General features: G+C 43.5%; 2 protein-coding genes across 9 annotated transcripts in view; one reads left to right on the top strand and one right to left on the bottom strand.

Annotated features, from left to right (window-relative positions):
• The window catches only part of PAN3 (poly(A) specific ribonuclease subunit PAN3), an 81,573-nt gene extending 69,817 nt beyond the window's left edge, over nucleotides 1–11,756 (bottom strand). For 6 of the 8 annotated variants that reach the window (XM_074914875.1, XM_074914840.1, XM_074914856.1 and 3 more), the window contains exons 1-2: nucleotides 11,085–11,756; nucleotides 5,320–5,460 (exon numbers count right to left, since the gene is read on the bottom strand). In XM_074914875.1, coding sequence (XP_074770976.1) covers nucleotides 5,320–5,460; nucleotides 11,085–11,517 — 574 coding nt within the window. In that variant the 5' untranslated portion in view covers nucleotides 11,518–11,756. The remainder of the gene's footprint in view (nucleotides 1–5,319; nucleotides 5,461–11,084) is intronic. The other 2 variants (XM_074914885.1, XM_074914866.1) reach the window with 1 other exon arrangement.
• Nucleotides 11,243–17,255, top strand: part of FLT3 (fms related receptor tyrosine kinase 3) — a 53,379-nt gene continuing 47,366 nt past the window's right edge. Inside the window, exon 1 of the mRNA XM_074914807.1 lies at nucleotides 11,243–11,347. Within this exon, the coding sequence (XP_074770908.1) occupies nucleotides 11,314–11,347 (34 nt within the window). The 5' untranslated portion in view covers nucleotides 11,243–11,313. The remainder of the gene's footprint in view (nucleotides 11,348–17,255) is intronic.

Consider the following 17,255-nt stretch of genomic DNA (forward strand, 5'->3'; position numbering starts at 1 on the left):
TTTTTGAGTTTGTCTTTTAAACATCTGTCCCTCTTTTGCTTTCACTTAGGAAATTTACATTCAAAAGCCTAAGAAAAGTATTTTATGGTTCAACTATTGTATCAGGGAAAATATTAATGTCTGCAGTAACACCAATTACTGTCTTCATCCTACCTACTACAGTCAGTCCCTAACTCACACTATGAAGGTTAAAATATTAAACACAATCGTTTTCTGGCATCATGAAATATACTAGGACTCATTCATACAAGAAAACAAAAAGATAGCAAATCCATTTTTAATTATGAGTAGTTTCAGTCTAGTTTGTCCATAAATTATTCAGGGTTCACCCTGCTGGTTTTATTTATTTTAAAAATGCATTTCCAATATGGCTTTCTCTGCCTGCATTTCACCCATTAACAAAAACTGTTGCAGTTTTTATGCTACATTTTGACTGTAAAAGACCAAGAAAAACTGTTTAATTTCCAGGAACAACATCATTTCAAGGTATACCATATCATTTCAGCAGAATTATCTGCCATTTCATCTTATACTTCTGTCAGAAACTCCAAATTCTATCCAATTTTTAACAAACTAGCAAGCAACTCCCTCAGATTACATCATCAGCTTTACAAAGCCTTCAGCCTTTGTTGAGGAATTAAGGAACAGCCAACTCTTTCCACCTCTCCCACTGCTCCTCACTACCGTATAGTCAATGTGAGAACCCACATACCTTCATTTCTCTGTTGGACAGATACAGTTAATGCACAGAATACTTAAAACTGGAAAGAGGCAAGTGGAAGCTTTCAGGTTTCACCACACTCAGCAGCAAGGCATCCTCTGCATGAGGAAACCCCAGAGCTGACCTCCAATAATTCAAGACACCTGATACAGCTGCAGTTACCCAAACAAAGCACTGGAGCCAGTGCAGGTAGGCTTGCTAGGGCACAAATACTGCACCAGGTTCTCTGCTCCTGCCCTGGCTGAAGCATCCTCAGCATCAGGCAGCTCAAGCTGCAAGCAGAAGCAGGCTTTGGGCAGCAAGCCCAGAGCTGAGCAAGGCTGAGGATGACACCAAGAATCACAAAGTTGATCTTTAACACTGCTCAAACACTGTTGCCTTTCCACTGCTAGTATTTGCTAAACTAGCCAATCCAAACCACTTAAAGCTGCTCAAAGCTACAATTTAGGCTTTCTGTTGGTACACCAACCTGAGCACTCCAGAAAGCAAAAGCTACTCCAAAACATTTTCTTTTATCTAGCTGTATGAAGATTATCTCTCTCCTGAAGTGGTTTGGCCATGCTGATCAGCCTCTTTGTGGGGTTACCACAAATTGCTGTGCTCCAGAGCTAATCCACCATCATTAACACTGAATTCTACTGGTGTTCCATCTGCTTCACTAACAATAGAAATTTCAGGGTGGCTTTCAGCTATGAGGCTTTCTATTGTTCTCTTTCAAACATTCTGAAAACACACCTCTAGCTAAGGGACCAAGGCCACAAGAAAACACACTCCACAGGAACAATCAAAATAAAACCATCAGAAAGTAAGCTCACTGGACCAGAGGAAAGTTTTCTTGGCAGTAGCTCATATTTGGAACAGCATGCTCTGTGTCTACTGTCTTCAAGAGAAAACTCAGTAGTAGTTTCCTTAAACTAACTTCCCTATAGTAATAAGCAAGAAAATCAAGACCAGCAAAGATATAGCTTACACAGGTATAAAGAAAAAGTTAATTCCTATATTTCCTATAGAACCAAAATAAAAAGTTAATTCCTATATTTCCTATAGAACCAAAAAAGAGTGCTCACTACACACTTCATTTCTGTTCAAAGAAGGGACATTCAGCTGTTACAGTGATGAAAGCTCAGCAAATACCTAAACAGCTAAGGCAGTTTTACTGTATTTGGCACCTGGCCTTCTCCATAAGTAGTAGAAGGCTTTTATCCTCCTTCTGCGAAACATTTGGCAAACCATAAATTCTCACTTGCTTCTGGAAGACCACAGTAGTTCAGAGAATGAAAAAAGGAAAGTGATTTATCATAAGCAATCCATAGGCGACTGGTCTTCAGAAGTGGGCACACTTCACCACATGAGCAGTGTGGTATTAAAAAAAAAAAAAAAAAAAGCCCAAACCGAAAAGTGACAGAAGATCCTAGTCCTTATAAAGTTTTTATACTCATGTGTTTCTTAATTTACATCAGACCCTGCATTCAATTTGTCTGTCCAGATCTTTCCTACATAACAATTGCAATCATGCACTTTCAAACACTCTGCATGTAATGCTATCAGAATGACAAATAGAAAACTACTTCTGAGGTTTATGTCTTTTTTAAAGCCTTGATTATAACTTTAGGTAAGTAAGTTTAGACAATAATTTTAAGAAAGTCTTGAATTGGCTATTTTTGTCAAAGGAACATGCCCTTCCCTTTTGTAACTGTACTATCCATGCATTGAAGTTCACATTTTCAACAGACTCTTCCTTGGAGAGAAGCAGTAACTTCCTTATGTAAGTAGAAAGGTTGACTAGGCAGGTCTGAGAAGAAAAGATGGATGTGCGAGGGAACAACTAGGAATCAATCCAGTGGGGAAAAAAACGCTAACACGTTACATAAGCACATATGTGAAAACAAGAAGAAATTTCTAAATTCCATCAATATTAAAGCCAGAAGTTACATACGCCGGCAATTCTGGAAAGAAATTAAATAAAACATCTTGAGAAATTCAGAAGACATTTTCTACTTTTCATACACACATTAGATAATAATTTTTGCTTGGTGAGTAACACTGCAGCTTAATGTGACAACTGCAATTAAAAATAAATATCTTCTTATATAATTCTTCTCCCACAGAATTTTAGCAGAAAGTAGGCTTCCCGTCAGATGCAGGCACCAAAGAGAAAAAAACATGATAGCTATTTTTGCCTTACTTATTACAAAGACATTTTTCAGGAACAAAGGATTTCATCAGAGCTTAAGTGCTTGAGTACTACTGTGATGAACTCAACACACATGCTTCAACAGAATCAGTGGGTTTCAGTTGGTTTTAGTTTAATGCTCATCCTGTCTAATACTAACACTATCTGAATACTAATACTATGAAAAGATGGCGTTTCCGATATTTTTATTCTAACATTTTACTAACCAGTAAACAAATACTGCAATATCCTATACTGCTTCTTTTAAACTTAATACCAGCACTGACCATCTCAGAAACTGTTTTTAACATTAAAAAAGGATTCTTTACAGTAATGTAATATATTGCCCCAAAAAGAAATGGGCTGAAGTAAGATCACAACAGAGGGTTTTTTATGTATTTTTCAAAACAACAATTTAAAGATTTCTGGATTTATGGATTGAAATAATTCATTTTGCTATTATCAGTGCTTAAAAACCTGTGCTACGATTATTTTTATGCTGGGAAAAAGCTTATACCTAGAAGTAATTTTGATTTAAACTTCTAGCACAATTACAGTGCAGGCACTTTTCATCTCAACACAGCTTGGTAAACTGAAGCATAAGTTCATCGCATACATGTGCATAGAAAGGACAAGGTATTATCTCATGTAGATATAAAGCAGTAAAAACTACAGTGCTGTACTCCAGTGGAATTTTACACAGAGATAGCTATCCTAATATTGAGACAAGAACAGTAAAACTTTTTTTATTTTAAAGTCTATCTATGGCAAGTCGTTTAAGACTTGTGTCCTTTTAGGCTCCTAGAAGCTCTGAGGTGTCAGAGGAGTTTATGCTTGTCCTACTTTGGTTTGTACTGACATGTTTGTATCAGGAAATAATCCAGTGCTTGAGGTGCTAGCCTCACTTGTACACCTCTCAAACAGTTGACAAGCACTATACATACTAGCATGTGCATGTCAGTGTCGCTTTCTCTATGGTGCCACTACTGTTGCAACTTGCTAGGGAAAGTTGATTCTCCAGTATTTTTATGCCTCTCTCATTTAATGCAACGTTTTTCAAATGGAGACTAGGAATCACTGAAATAACGACAACAGACAAAGTGAACGACACCCCCAGGCATGAGAGGCAAAAGGAGAAGCACACGCCTGGGTTAGGATGCCCTGATGGAGAGTGCAGTTGGAGGGCAGACAGCACAAACGAACCAAGCTGGCTGAAAAGCAAAACAGTTTGGGAAATGCTGCCTTATTTACAAACACTCCCACTAGGCGATGAGATATTCATGGGCAAGCAAAGGAAAACAGCAATATTTACCATAATATTAAATGACTGGGCTGTCTTTTGGTTTTGAGGTGGGTTTTTTTAAATTTATCTCACATATCATAGAAACATCTGATAAGGACTGAAAAAAAAGGGTAGGTGCCATCCTTTTGCTCTGTAAAAATCTCAGTACAGATTCTAGAGCAGCAGGACTCCTTATCATGGACCAAGTCCAAAAGCACTGCGATAATACAAATTAAAATTTATACTTTTTCAACAGAGCCATCAGAACTACTCTGTTATCAGAAACAACAATTCAAAGTAATGCAATTACTTAATATCATAGCTTTCGGAGCTTGCTCACTCCAAAAGCTTTCACAATTCCTAATACATTGGATCAAATGATTCAATGAACTGCATCAAATTTTTCAAAGCACACATTTAAGCTTTGTTTTTAATAGCCTACCTGTACCTAAAACTCGGGGGGGCGGGGGGGGGGGTATAAATAGTTGTGTGGAACATGTGCAGATAACCTGAACAGAACATTATGATATTTTTCACAGCAGTGAGGGAGAATACATAAAAGCAAGGAAAGGTCTCCCTGCCAGTTGCATCAGCATTAGACCAAGTGAAGTTGAGGGAGGCTACCCACTGACTACAGGAACTGCATATCACATAACCAGCCTGACAACAACTTGTACAATGCATGTCTCCACTCTCACTTTCATATATCTGTACTTTGTTTCTATTCTCAAATTAAAAAGAAAAAAAGTCAGGAGTAAAAGGAAGCAAATTAAAAAATACAATTAAGTTCTAAGCACAAAATACCTCTGAAGATCAAACAAAACAATCACATAATCGGAACTTAAAATTTTAACTCCTGAAAGACCAATGGAACAAACACACACGTGCGCACACACACATAAAGCATGATCTACTCTTAACTCCAATACACAGTGATTCACTACACCATTTTTCTGGTGGTGTAATACATTACATCTTTACTAGAAAGCAACAGATCAGGAAAACATCAGCCACATCAGCTTACTATCTAAATCCCTCCACTGACCCCCTTTTCATGAGCTGTCTCACAACCAAGATTGTTTTCTGCTTTTGAGGCTCTACGGAAGTGCTTCCGCCTATGTTTATCACCCCATCCTCACTTACCATTTGTCCACTTTTCCCGCAGCAGTCTAAATTTGCTTCTAGGTGGTTCCTTACACATGGAACTCTTTCTGAGCTGGTCCCCAAGGTCACTATTTTCTGGGCATTCAAATCCTTCCTGAAGGCCCACTCCTACAGTGATACCTACAAAAAATCAGTTATCTAGTACCTGCTAGATGGAAACTAATTGGGGATGCTCTGTATCTTAAAAACATTATCAAAACTTCAAATTATTAAGATATAGCATATAGTTTGCTCACATAACATAACTATCCCCCCCACACACTCCTTTTCATTTTTGCTTTTGAAGCAGAAAAAACAATTACAACAGTAACAGTGCTTTCTTTACATTCTTCCAATACCCAACACAGGGTGGGTACTACCAGAAACAAATAATTACCAGTATTCCTCAGGTATCTGTAACTCCTGTGGAATATTTGGACTTTGAATGATTTCCATACAATAAGGAAAAACCCACAAAGCATATAAACAGATACAATCAAAGCCAATTAATATGTAATTTTTTTGTTTCATATGCTAAAACTGCCCTTCAAAATCCCATAAAAATTTGCAGATTGAGAAATGTTTCCTCTCCTCCTTTTTCCTTAGCTCCCCCCAATAATTTTCCTCCCAATTTCATTTCCACATGAAACATGTCAAAGTGAAAAAAAAATACATGTCTATAATTTCCTGATTTCTGGAGCTGACATATGAGACAAAGTGATTAAGTAAAATCAGTAATTTTCATTTTCTCCCACGCATCTCTAACTGGTTATTGTTTTTACTCTTCAATTCTCAATTGTCTCTGTCTCCAAATGTCCCAAATGTCTCTTCAATTCTCAGAATTGTCTTCCTATTTCTTAGAAATATTCAGAGCAAAACAAGATTAAAATTGTATCATTTATCAACTCCCAGAACAGGCATCAGAAAACCTAAAAGGAGAAACATCTCTCTAAAAATAAAACTGAGGTATACAACAACTAATCCAGCATCACTTGCAAAAAGTACAAACAGGTTTGGAAGAAGAATTCTCAACCATACACCTTTACTATAATACCTATTTTCTGCATACAAAGAATCAACACCCAGGGGAAAGTGACCAGTATGTGACATACCACAACTATATTTATAAGTTTGAGATAACTGTCTGTTTCTAAATACTTTAAGCTGTAAATACTGAAATGCTACCAAAAAATAAGAAAAAACCATATTTAGAATAATCCTAACCATTGTTTCATTGCATTAAGAAGTGTAATCCAGCAGATTACCTTTAGTACCTGTTTTGCTGAATAGATTATCTTTCCATTTTTTGTATATCCACCGCTTCATTTTGTTTAAAAAGGAATGGACTCATAAACACTTAAACACCTTTTAAAAAGCATAAAATATACAAATGTATAGGTCTTTCCACTCCAAGCCTAGCATATTTCTGGATTTCACAAAACTGTAATGCTCACTAAGCTAACCACCAAGAGATTGCATACAGAGTTGCCACAGGGGTGGCCACTATCCACTACTGCTATGACTGGCTGCGTAACACGCAAGGGGTGGATTGTGAAAAAAGCCATGTTTTTATTAGGCTAATCCAATGCAATCCAAGCCTTGATGTCCCTTTACACCTTCTCACAGGCTAGCAACAAAGTCTATCCACAAACAGGCTTCCTCAGCACCCGTGGAGAAACACTGATCAAAGCCACTCAGAAAAGTATCATGGGCACCTCGCAGAAACACAGGCCTATATTTCAACTACAGATTTTCTAGGCCTTTGAGAAAGGTCTTATGGTAAAGAACCAGGTGAAAATATCTCAGGAAGAGAGGGTGAGCTGACCTCTGGCATGGGGAATCTCGGGCAGCAGCAGCACTGCTGCCGTGGCCAGCTCCACCACCGGACAGCAGCACCCACTCACCCACCCACCGATGCTGCTGCCGCTGGGTCCCAAGAGCACCTGGAGCTCCTCAGCAAAATGCCTCAGTGGTTTGGTCATATTTACAGGAATCAAAGACAAGATGAAAGAAAGAGTGACTGCTATGTATCTTATACTTTATGGAAAAATGCGTGGTGGAAGTTAAGAAATGTTCAGAGCCATACCTCAGCTTGTATCTATTCATACATGAGGTCTATATGCAAAAGAGTATTACATCTGTTAAACTATCAAAAGCTAACAAACACAATTGCAGTTTCCTGTGCAACTTGTCCAACTTTTTATAGACGTGACACATTTAAATACCGTGATGACATTTTTCTCTAGATCCTGCCTCACACAGCGTCAAGGGACAGCGCCCTAGGAATGAGCCAGCAGCATGCAGCAAAGCAGGCTGACAGTCTGTGTTTTACAGAAGTTGGGAAGTGCCAGAGAGGACAGCGGATACAAGGGAAACTTTTCACACTGTTATGCTCCCTACCCATCCTGCCTTGGACTGTTCCTTAAAAATCTTACTAATCAATCCTATCTGTTTACCTAAATGATGAGTGACAGTCATTTCCCCACCTCTGCCCCCTGTAGAGACTTCTCAGATTTGGTACTACTCCACTGCTCGTCGCTGGGCTGACACATGGGACATAGGTCTATTAGAAAAGCAGCGTGTGCAGATTTTAGCAGCTAACAAATCTAGAGAAAACTTTCTTCTATTTTTTTCTTTACCCTTTTTTTGTTACAGAGGTCCTACACGAAAAGGATTTTTTTTTCTTTTTTTTCAAATCAAACTTTAGACAGGTAATACCAACTGTGTTTCCTATTTTGTAGACAGTCAGCTGGCCACCTTACGTATGGCAGGTGAACCACACAGAAGGCTGAGCACTCACAGCTCTGGGGGGAGAAGTAGGAATGGTGCTTTAAACACATGTGCTCCAAATGTTAAGTAGTTTGGGGGTGGGGGGCAGCAGTGCTAGCTTCTGAGAGCAGGCAGAGCTCATTGGCATGGTCAGTCTCATTTCCCAAGATCATAAAAAGCCACACAATAAGGCCAAAGCCACATTTAGCCCACTACCTCATCTTTGACACTGAACGGCAGTGGATATGTTGACAAGAGCATAAGCACGAGGCAAGGATAAAGCAGGATTTCCCCAGCAGGCTCTCAGCCATATGTAGGGGAAGATGAGTCTGATTCAGAGATGATTTTTTCTCATTTAATAATCTCATGCAGAGTTTTCTTCCAAGAATATTGGATCACTTCTGGAATCCCTGCCAGATGTTAGTATCCAAAATATCTATGGCACAGAATAAACTTCCTGGTAAGCTCTGAGGATGTAACCTGCTCATTCCACTTCATACTCTCATACTGAAATACTTCTGCACTGGAATATTCCTTGTATTTTCATCGTTCATCTTCTCCTTATCACCCAATGTCGTGAAAATAAGTCGCTATTTGGTGAGCTTTTGCGATTACCACAGAAAAACCTATAAGTAAATTAATAATCCTGTACTCAAAGCAGGATTAGAGTAGCACGCATGTTAGAGTAAGGCACTGACCCACTTTAAACAATAAATAGGACTACACAGTTAATTACTCAATGAGCATTATCTGCTTCTGTTCACTGAATGAGGCTGGGGTCCAGTCAGGAAGACATAAGAGAAGGTGACATCCACAGCCACATAACTGAAGACTACCAAATACTTTTGAATTAGGGAAAACAGTCAGTGAGATTGTACAGGTGGGTGACTTTCAGTAATTCCCAACTTCATGTTCTTTACCTCAGAACTTTATTATTTGATACAACTTTGTGTATTACTGCCTTCATTCACAGAAATAAAACTTACATTCCACCCACTTGGAAATCATACTGTTAACACTATGGGTCATCAATAAGGTAAGGATTTTAGGTATTAGCTTGTCGGTATCTATTCAATCAACTCCAGATTTTGAACAACTATTACCTTATATGTTTCACAAATGTACACTAAAACAAGGAAGCTTAGAAGTGAGACTGGGCCCTTTCCCTGGCTCTTTAACTCCTCTCTCCTTCCTTGCCTTGCTCTTTATTCCTCGTCTCCTTCCTGTAAGATCTTCTACCAGACCAAGCTTTTGCCTCCTATAACTTCATATGAGGTGGGTTTCCCAGTACATAATCACTGATAACACTGGAGTGGGTTTGTCCATTCTTGGTGCCCTCACTCCTCACAATGAGTGGTATTACAGACAGCTATACATAGTTTCAAACCTTGACACATCCCAAGAGAAGCAAGTTTTTCAAATAATTTAACTGCTCAGCAGTATCAACCTCTGAGCACACACAAATTCTGAGGGTTTTTTCGTAGATTTAGGGCTTGAGCAAATTCTGAATCTCTTTCTTACACGAACAGCCCTAATATAGGAGGTTTTACACCCAAGCCAAACTATGCACCTTCTTCCCAAGACTGAATCACCTTAGTTTATATAGATTTTAATGATTTCCTTTTGCACAAGGAAAAAAATGTGTATTTTGTACCTAATTCTGTCCAAAAGAAAAATATCAAAGGTCAACTTATCACTACTGAATCTCTCCAAGATGTATCTACCTGTAAAGAAAAAAAAAAATAAATGCCAAGACTTCAGCGTGAACAACTGAAGTTTAACAAAATCTGGAAATAGTGTCTTTTACTAGAAAGTATTAAGCAATTTTATAGGCTCCTCCTGGAAGAGTAGACATGACAGTGCTGTGTTAATGTAAGACACTGACAAGCTACCAACTACAGAGATAATACTGCTCAGTGGCACAAGCTCACCACACCTAGCAAGACAGCAGTTCCTGAAACATGCATCAAGCACTAAAAAGCTATATACAGGATGTTCAGCATGGTTGCATCTTAATTTCAGAAAAAATATGGTTGTGACCATTTAGTAGTTGAGTCATTTAACGTAAACGAATGCCAGGTTTATGACAGAAATCAATAATGCAACCAAGCTTAAAATACTCATTTAAAGGGGTATGACTTTCCTGAAGGAGCATCTTTTCCTAGCTGTCAAGTGATGTTTTACCTACAAACAGAATAATTATTAAATATCAGTTTGCTGCAAACACCATCTAACTATGGGACCACACATTAGGAAGATGCATACTGGACCAGGAACAGCAATGCCACTCTGCATGGTATGTGGGCAGTGTGAACTCAGTGTGAACTCTCACCATTTGGGAAGGGGCTGTGTATGAAGGCTGAAGAAGCCTTGAGAAAAAAATTCAGAAGCAATTTCTGCTCACAGTTGCAGATAATGTAGATACGGTTGTATATATATTTTTTTTCTAATGTAATATCTCAGCTGATACATCGAAAACTTCCAAGAGCTGAAACAGCATAGGTTGTTTGGCGGAGCCCATCCAAGGGCACTACTCCGGAGAGCGCTACCACCCTCCTCCCAGCCTGACTTTGGGCAGGGAGGGCCAGAGACCCCGCACCAAGCCCGACGCTGAAGTGACCCACGGGGGTGACCCCCAAAGCCAGCCGGGGGGAGCCGCTTTCCCACACGCACCTGCCTGATCCTTCCCACCGGTACCGGCCGGGTCGCCGCTACGCGCCTCGGGGCGGCCGGCGCGGCGCAGCCCCGCCCCGCCCGGGACCGCCCCGGCGCCCAGCACCGGCCGAACCCGAGGGCAAGGCAGCGGGGCGGGGAGGCGAGCAGGGCGGCCCGGGGACCCCCGCCGCCACCATGGCTGTTATTTGTTTCCGGTAGCACCACAGCGTGTCGGGGAGCAGGAACAACGCGCCGCCCCCCTTCCCCGCCGCCCCCCCTCCCGGCGGCACCCCCCGCCCCACCCCACCCCACCCACCCCCGGGCCGCCCCGCCGCACTCACTCGCCAGCCGCGGGCCATCCAGCCCCCCGCCGCCGCCGCCGCCGCCGCCACCGCCGCCTCCCGCCCCCAGCTCGGCTTTCTTAGGCCCCACCACCGCCGCCGCCGGGCCCGGGCTGGCCCCGTGCGGCGGGTAGCCAGGCCCGGCGGCGGCGGCCGGGGGGATGCCGAGCGGGAGCCCGCCGAGGGGGGCGGCGGGCCCCGGGCCGCCGGGGGCGGCGCCCGGCTCCTCATGCAGGAACTGGCACTCCTCGCCGTAGAAGCAGGTCTTGTCCTTGGCGTAGTAACGGCAGAACTTCAGCTTCACGGCGCCGCCGCCGCCACAGCCGGCCCCCGCCCCGCCGGCCGCCGGCCCCGCCACGCCAACCCCCGCCGCCGGCGGCGGCGGCCCCACCACCGGCGACGGCGACGAGCAGGGCAGGCCGCTGCTGTTCATGGCAACCGCCCCGCCGCCGCCGCCGGGGTCGGCACCATGGGGAAGGAGGGCGGGAGGGAGGGGGCGGGGAGGGGGAAGGGGCGCGGGAACCGCCGTCACCCCGGGCTCCGGCTCCGGAAGGGGGAGGAGGGGGCGACTCCGCGCCTCTTAAAGGGGCCGCGCGGCCCGCGGCGGGGGCGGCGGCGCCTCCTCAGTGGTCCCGGCGCTCGGGGTTGTTTATGCCATTTTCCTCTTCCTGAGCGGCCGCCCGGGCGCGCCTGCGCCGGCGCGGGGCACGCTGGGTAGCGCCGCCGCGGCCGGCGGAGCCGAGCCGGGCCGGGCCGGGCCGGGCGGGCCGCTGGCTGAGGAGGGGGTGTCGGCTGCCGCGGGCGGGAGCGCTCGGAAGAGGGGCTGGCGGAGGAGCCGCGGATCTCTCGGGCAGCCAAGCGCAGTGTCCGGCGGGGCGAGGGAGGCCGGGGGCCGGCGCGGAGCGACCGGGCGGTGCAGCCGGCGGCGCTGGGGCGGCGCGGGCGGGCGTTAACCGTCCCGCGCGGCGGCAGCGGCCCTCGGGTGAGCCGCGGTCTGCAGCCGTTAACGGCCGCTTCAGAGGGGCAGCGGCAGGCGCAGGTGGACCCCGCCTCGCGCGGCAGCGCTCGGGCCGGGACGAGGCGGGGTCCGAGCCCGGGGTCGCCCGGCTCCCGCGCTGTCTGTCCGCACGGTTCTTTTGCCTTCCCCCTCGAGGGGCGGAGGCCAAGGTACCGGCGGTCCCAGCAGAACCTCAGTCCGATTTCCCCTCCAAAGGCCGTGCACCTCTCTCCTGCTGAAAAACACAGGGCAGCCCGTGCGCTTTTCCCTGCCAGGTGGCATATCGGGAATGCCGCCCGAGGGATTCCCCCTCTCCAGGAGTCGAATCGATGGGCTGGCTGTTTTTGAGGAGATGTTTGATGTGTTCCCCTGAGCGTGGAGAACTTTGTTACGTGAATTTTCAATGATTCACTTGCAAAGCTGCTCAAGACTTACTTTTATTTTTCCTCAGTCAAACTGTTGGCATAGCTTGTGGTGCAATTGCTGACACGATGCGTATGTATAATGGCAAAGCCCTTATGTGAAGCGCACTTGAAATTATTTTGGTAAGAAAAGTATTAACTGTAGAAGTAAGATTGCTTTTTGTCCATTGTAGTCTTCTCTCATTAAAAACAAAAAGCAAATCAGGTCCTGCCTCCAAGCTGCTTTGACAGTTTGCACAAAAAAGAAACTTAAAAAAGTGATGTGACCTTTTAAAAGTCACATTAGAACAAATCAAAATCTTTCTCAGATAAAGGCTTTAAAAACATGAAGAACTAAGTGTGCCTTAAGCTGAAACCTCAAGATGGACATTTTTGTAGTCAGAAGCATGGCTTCTCCAAACTTACAAATTAGCCTGAGGAAAAAAATGTGGTTGCTCTGCAGAAAAAGGCTTGACAAAAAAACAGAGAAGGGCAAGGCTATGAGAGTCAGGGCTCCAGTTCTAGCCTGGTATGCCAAGAAAACAAGATGAGGGTATCATTTGTGTTGTTGCCCCACAATTTTCAGCTTTTTGCTTCCTTTCAACTGTATGGCAGAGAGCTCAAAACTTCCGTGTTCTTGCAAGTTTAGAAAAAGAGTCAAAAGGATGGAAAGACCCTGTTGGTTTCTATGTGAAAATAATCTGGGTAGGAGCTCAGACAAACTGCAACAGATTCCACAGAGAAGAGGATTCTCATAAACACCTCAACCATGGGAAATGTTTCAGCCCCAACTTGTGCCTTCTCAGACAACCAAAATCAGTTTGCTTTAATACACAGATCAGAGGCAGTTTGAGCTGCTTTAGCTGAGGTGCCCACAGCACTACTTAGTTGTGTTTCACACAGCCCCTGGCATTAGTGTTATGCCTCTGAGGAGTGAAACCAAAGGCTTCCTTGCACTGTGAGCTGTTGCAGCTATACACAAGCGCCCATGGGTGACACTTCCCTCAGCTGCTGCAATGGGGAAAGGGAGACCCTTGGAGCACATTGTTTTCTCTATCTTATTCAAGTCCTGGGAAGGTGCCAGCACAGGGCAGAGGTCTTGGCGAATGGGGCCTTTGGGGTGCATGGATTCAGAGAGGGGAGTGGAAGGTGGAAAGTGCTGTGCTGAGGTAATACCAGGCATGAGGGAAGAGGAACCCAATATCACCTGCTTAAGCCCTGTTACCAGCAGTCTGTTTACCACCCCTTATTCCAGGGTTGATGTCCCCTGGAAAAATGTGCCTTCCTGTCCAGAAAGATCAGACTGAGTGGACAAGTTATACATGCATGTGAGGAGGTTGGAAGGGGCTGCAGAATGATGTTAATGAAGGGAGCATAAAAATCTCAGCTTTCCCAAGCCCTGTGGATCTTTTATCCAGCTTTAGTACTGTGGATTTAATGGTATCAAGTTATCTTACAAGAGATTTCATGACACATAGGGAAATACCTTCTCTGGGTAAACTGGTTGAACATGAAATGAATTCTTCCAAGCAAAGACTTCAATTGTGTAACCACTCCCATTGCTGAAGTGTATTCTAACCTGTGTTTTCAACCTTGTGAATCTGCTTTTCCCACAGCTCTTTTGCTGATCCGTGCATATGTCTAATGTTACATACACACTGTGAGGTTAGGAACAAGGACACAAATGGGCTTGTGTATACAAGACCCACATTTTTTGTCTCTGCATGCTGTAGCTCAGGTTGAAAACATTCCCACTGGATGCGGGAAGAGCTGAGATAGAGGACTGGGCAGTAGATCCTGCCAGCCAGAGTGCCCAGATAGCAACGAGATGTGTGGTACAGTGCCAAGGGTGTTGGGTTCTCCCTCACCAAAGTCAGTATAAGTGCTGTCCCTGAGCCACTGAGCATCAAACCGGCTTGGAAGGGCCCCTTGTCTTTTCTACATTCTCTTGGCCAGCAGAGCAGAGCTGATAATGGAAAAAGGCTCAAGATGCCATGAGCATCTCTGTGGCTCTGAAAAACTCACTTCTCCTGTCTTCAGTTCTGTTAACTATATATAAGGACTTGGCCTCAAGGCTGACCTGCAGCTACAGAGTGTCCATATGGGAGCCTGACACTTTCTCATTAATCATAACCATGTTATCCTCTCCAGAATTTTATTTTTATTGCCTGTTCCTGCTGGTCAGCCAGAGCGCTGAGGAATCCTGCTGGCCATTCACTGTCTGCTTGAACTTGCTCCACTGCCTTGTGCAGTGCACAGAGATTTAATGGGCATTCCTGAAAAGTAGTGATTGATGATGTTATCATTTTTTTCACAAAACTGGGTCCCCTGTTAATTGATGCTGGCAACTATATGGAGAGGACTGCCGTTCCTCTCCAGGGCACATACCCAGATTCACTTTGCATGAAATCCAGGGAGCAAGACAAAGAAGAAACAGATCGATACCCCTGGGTCTTGTCCCACTTTGTAGTTAAGTCATATCTGTGGTGTGCTTTTTGACCCAGAAATGGGGAAATACTGTATGCATGCATGCAGCCATAGCCAAGTGACAGAGTTTTTCTGAGGTCTGACAGAAAGGCAGAACCAAACATGAGATGAAAAATAAGGGGGGGGCGCAAGAAATCCTTAGGAAGGAAAGCTCTCCTAAGAGCTTTTTTCTCCAGCCAAATCAGGTTGCAAGTGCCAAATAGCTCTCCCCTAATATTTGAACCAGTGTTGAGAAAGCCATGTCTGCTATTGAGTGACAGTTTCTCTTTGTGTCAACCCAAAATTAATATGTTTAGTAAATCATGTGGAAACAGATCCTGAAGTGCAGGCTGGCATCAGATAATGCAAATGAATAACAATACTTTTTGAGGGATAGAGTTATTGTAGTTGTGATTTTTTTAAGGCATAGGCAAGACAAGTTTTGTAGGTAGAAATCTTGTTAAACCAACCAAGTAGTTGGAAAAAATAATGTCTGAACACTGTTTTTTTCAACAGTAACAGTTTGTCTATTAAAAGATAGTATCTCTACTTACAAAACTGGCCTTGCTTAATATTATTGAAACTGATCAAAGGGAAGACTTCTAAAAAAAAGTTTTCACATCATCTGAATTTAACTTTTAAATTCTATCATTATAGTATATCATTAAGAAAAAAAGTTAGCAAGATTTGCAAAAATATAAACATGATCAGAATCCACAGTAATATTAAACAAGAATTTAGCATTTGTTTGTCTATTTTTGGAAGGAAGAGTAATAAAGCTCGATAGTTTAGGATATAGAACAGCTGTTGGCTGAAGCCTAAGGAAAATTGCCACTCTTGAGGAGATTATTCCATAAAATTAGGGTTCTTTTAATCTTCCTTTGAAGTCTTTGAGAATGACTGATATGGCATTTGGGACACTGGATTGAATGGCCCAACCTGCTCTAGTAATATGGGTCCCTGACTAGGGGGTTGTCCTTACTAACAGTATCTGGAAGAAACCAAATGTTGCTCCTAACCAGACTCCCATTCACATGCAAAAAGAAATTCATTCCGACTTGGTGAAGTTTTGAATTCAAATCAAGTAGCAAGTCAGGAGTTGACCCTGAAGTGTTCCTGCTAACACCTACATTAATAATGTATGCTAACACCTATGTTAATAATGTATGGGGGGGAGGTCTAGCCCTAGGCTATAGTTCATATTAGTACAAGCACTAAAATATAAGTCTAGTTTCACTGTGCTGGTGGTTCAGTCATATGGTTTAGCTAGAGAGTTTCTTACCATGTGGCTACTCCCACTGGAGCTGGCTTTAACTGTTGCAGTGAAGGCCAACCACGATGTGACATAACTTGAATAAAATACTTGGTAACTGAAGCCATTTTCCTCTGTGGGAAAAAACCTATTACTCAGAAGAATGCTTTACTGTCATATACATGTGTATGACACATTCTTTGAACCCTCTCCAACCACAGTCCAGCATCCTTAGCAATAAGTTAATATGCCAGATTTTATATATTTATTTTGGCTTCATCCAATAGATATGAACTGTCCTAGCTGATGGCATCTTTCACAGATGTTTTTACACTCAAAACATCACAGACTTCTGATACCAGATCAGCTGAATCACTGGCAACAGGTTGTCATACTTACAGTCAAGAAAGTTAATGTTAGTTTTTCCTTGTCTGAACCACAAAAAGCCAAAATATCTTCAATTAAATCACAGCAGCTTCCAGTACTGAATGCATCAGGTGGAAGAGAAAACAAAGCACTTTGCTCACTTACCAATTTTAAATCAAAGGACAAGCATCCACTCTTTTAGTATATATGTAAGTGTTCTGACAAGTCATTGACATGCCACCTGACTGCCCATGAGCAGCAAGTGACTGGGGTAGATATCCGGTAGTTCCAGAACAGAAGCACAAACTGTCTGCACGCTGATTTCTGAGGGCAAAACTTGTATGTAGGTGTGGTGTTGAAAGGGATACAAGAAAATACAAGACAGACATGGACTTACTGGCGTGAGTCCAGTGAAGAACCATGAAGATGGTAAGGGACTGGGGGTATCTGACATACAAGGAGAGAGTGTGAGGTCCTGGAGTGTTCAGCCTGGAGAAGATAAGGCTTGAGGGGATCTTGTCAATGTGTATAAATATCTGTTGGAGGAGCCAGACTCCTTTCTGTGATATACAGTGACAGGACCAGAGGCAATGGGCACAAACTGAAACACAGGAGGTTCCCTCTGAAGTATGAGGAAACAATTTTACTGTGAGGGTGGTTGAGCACTCCATAGATTGCCTGGAGAAGTT

The sequence above is a fragment of the Athene noctua genome, chromosome 1, assembly GCF_965140245.1.
Source record: "Athene noctua chromosome 1, bAthNoc1.hap1.1, whole genome shotgun sequence".
NCBI classification, from domain to species: Eukaryota; Metazoa; Chordata; class Aves; order Strigiformes; family Strigidae; genus Athene; species Athene noctua.